Source organism: Takifugu rubripes, unplaced genomic scaffold, assembly GCF_901000725.2.
Source record: "Takifugu rubripes unplaced genomic scaffold, fTakRub1.2, whole genome shotgun sequence".
Taxonomy (NCBI): Eukaryota; Metazoa; Chordata; class Actinopteri; order Tetraodontiformes; family Tetraodontidae; genus Takifugu; species Takifugu rubripes.
This window is the reverse complement of record NW_021821634.1, coordinates 230,727-233,219: the sequence shown is the minus strand read 5'-3', so window position 1 is coordinate 233,219 and position 2,493 is coordinate 230,727. Positions and strand designations below refer to the sequence as shown.

The 2,493-nt window shown below is 59.4% G+C and overlaps 1 protein-coding gene across 3 annotated transcripts in view; it reads left to right on the top strand.

The window, feature by feature from the left end:
- Positions 1-2,288, top strand: part of dnaaf4 (dynein axonemal assembly factor 4) — a 6,693-nt gene extending 4,405 nt beyond the window's left edge. The window contains exons 7-9 of one of the 3 annotated variants that reach the window (XR_003887285.1): positions 1,464-1,624; positions 1,704-1,809; positions 1,877-2,019. Coding sequence is in view for 2 of the 3 variants with exons in the window: in XM_029832107.1 (XP_029687967.1) it covers positions 1,464-1,617; positions 1,704-1,809; positions 1,877-2,019 (403 nt within the window). In the remaining variant the exon portion in view is untranslated. Of the gene's footprint in view, positions 1-1,463; positions 1,625-1,703; positions 1,810-1,876 lie in introns of all 3 variants that reach the window. The other 2 variants (XM_029832107.1, XM_029832108.1) reach the window with 2 other exon arrangements.
- The last annotated feature ends 205 nt before the right edge of the window (positions 2,289-2,493 follow it).

Sequence of the window (2,493 nt, the reverse complement as noted above, 5' to 3'; positions counted from 1 at the left end):
GTTCCTGCCTCCTCACCTGTTCCTGCCTCACCTGTTCCTGCCTCACCTGTTCCTGCCTCCTCGCCTGTTCCTGCCTCACCTGTTCCTGCCTCACTTGTTCCTGCCTCACCTGTTCCTGCCTCCTCGCCTGTTCCTGCCTCACCTGTTCCTGCCTCACTTGTTCCTGCCTCCTCACCTGTTCCTGCCTCCTCACCTGTTCCTGCCTCCTCGCCTGTTCCTGCCTCCTCACCTGTTCCTGCCTCCTCACCTGTTCCTGCCTCACCTGTTCCTGCTTCACCTGTTCCTGCCTCACCTGTTCCTGCCTCCTCGCCTGTTCCTGCCTCCTCGCCTGTTCCTGCCTCACCTGTTCCTGCCTCACCTGTTCCTGCCTCCTCGCCTGTTCCTGCCTCCTCGCCTGTTCCTGCCTCCTCACCTGTTCCTGCCTCCTCACCTGTTCCTGCCTCCTCACCTGTTCCTGCCTCCTCACCTGTTCCTGCCTCCTCACCTGTTCCTGCCTCACCTGTTCCTGCCTCACCTGTTCCTGCCTCACTGCCTCCTCGCCTGTTCCTGCCTCCTCACCTGTTCCTGCCTCACCTGCTCCTGCCTCACCTGTTCCTGCCTCCTCGCCTGTTCCTGCCTCCTCGCCTGTTCCTGCCTCACCTGTTCCTGCCTCACCTGTTCCTGCCTCCTCGCCTGTTCCTGCCTCCTCACCTGTTCCTGCCTCCTCACCTGTTCCTGCCTCACCTGTTCCTGCCTCCTCACCTGTTCCTGCCTCCTCACCTGTTCCTGCCTGACCTGTTCCTGCCTCCTCACCTGTTCCTGCCTCCTCACCTGTTCCTGCCTCACCTGTTCCTGCCTCCTCACCTGTTCCTGCCTCACCTGTTCCTGCCTCCTCGCCTGTTCCTGCCTCCTCACCTGTTCCTGCCTCACCTGCTCCTGCCTCACCTGTTCCTGCCTCCTCACCTGTTCCTGCCTCACCTGTTCCTGCCTCACCTGTTCCTGCCTCCTCACCTGTTCCTGCCTCCTCACCTGTTCCTGCTTCCTCACCTGTTCCTGCTTCCTCACCTGTTCCTGCCTCACCTGTTCCTGTCTCCTCACCTGTTCCCTCCTCACCTGTTCCTGCCTCCTCACCTGTTCCTGCCTCCTCACCTGTTCCTGCCTCACCTGTTCCTGCCTCCTCACCTGTTCCTGCCTCCTCACCTGTTCCTGCCTCACCTGTTCCTGCCTCCTCACCTGTTCCTGCCTCCTCACCTGTTCCTGCCTCCTCACCTGTTCCTGCCTCACCTGTTCCTGCCTCCTCACCTGTTCCTGCCTCCTCACCTGTTCCTGCCTCCTCACCTGTTCCCTCCTCACCTGTTCCTGCCTCACCTGTTCCTGCCTCACCTGTTCCTGCCTCACCTGTTCCTGCTTCCTCACCTGTTCCTGCCTCACCTGTTCCTGTCTCCTCACCTGTTCCTGCCTCACCTGTTCCTGCCTCCTCACAGAAAGTGCTTCCTGAGGGAGGACTACCTGGGAGCGCTGAACGCCTACGGCCTGGCCCTCAGACTCAACCCCAAGAGTCCAGCGCTCTACTCCAACCGGGCCGCGTGTCACCTGAAGCTGAAGAACCTTCACAAGTCCATTGAGGACTCGTCTCAGGTCACGTGTCAGTGGAGCTGCTGGAGCTGATGGGTCTGGGTCTGGGTCTGGGTCTGGGTCTGGGTCTGACTCTGTTCTCCACGCAGGCTCTGCATCTGTTGGCTCCGCCCGTTGACGCCAACGCAGCAGCGAGGGCCAGAGCGCACGCCCGGCGAGGAGCGGCCTTCTGCCAGCTGCAGCTCTACGCAGAAGGTCCGAACAGGTGCTGAGTGTTTCCGTCCTGTCAGGTTCTAGCCTCGGTGCTGCTGTGTGTTCCCAGGCCTGCAGGACTACCAGGCAGCCGTGGCCATCACACCTTCCAACCAGGCGCTACAAGCGGACGTGCAGAAGATCAGAGACACCATTCAAGGCTCTGCTGACATCACCAACACCCCCAAGCTGGACCCCCAAAAGCTGCTTTAGGGGCCGACGACCCGCTGGAACCTCCTACAGAACCTTCCAAACAGCAACAGCTGGATTGGGAGGCGAAGCTCTGAGTCTCTCCACAGTCCACGGCTCTTTTCCAGGTGGTTCCTGGGTTCCGAGGAGCTCTCGTCCTTACACCTGAGGGAGTCCTCGGTGTGGGAGGAGCATCCCCATCTTTGGGACCTTCCTGCTCCTGTTTCTCCCGTTTGTAACAGTCTTTGACTCTTGTAAATAAAGCGTCTTTTGCTCTGTTTGGGTCCCAACTGGATCTGTGTGGTTCCCCTTAAATAATCTCACCCATTGATATTCTGGTTCTCCTGATAGAAGCAGCAGAACATATGGAGAAGATGACAGTAGGTTCAACTAATCTGATGATCTGACTGAGCACCACATGTGCAGCTGCGTAGGTTCACCACTAGATGGCGGCAGAACCTGCACAAACATCCAGGTTCTCCAGGCACCGAGCGGCTG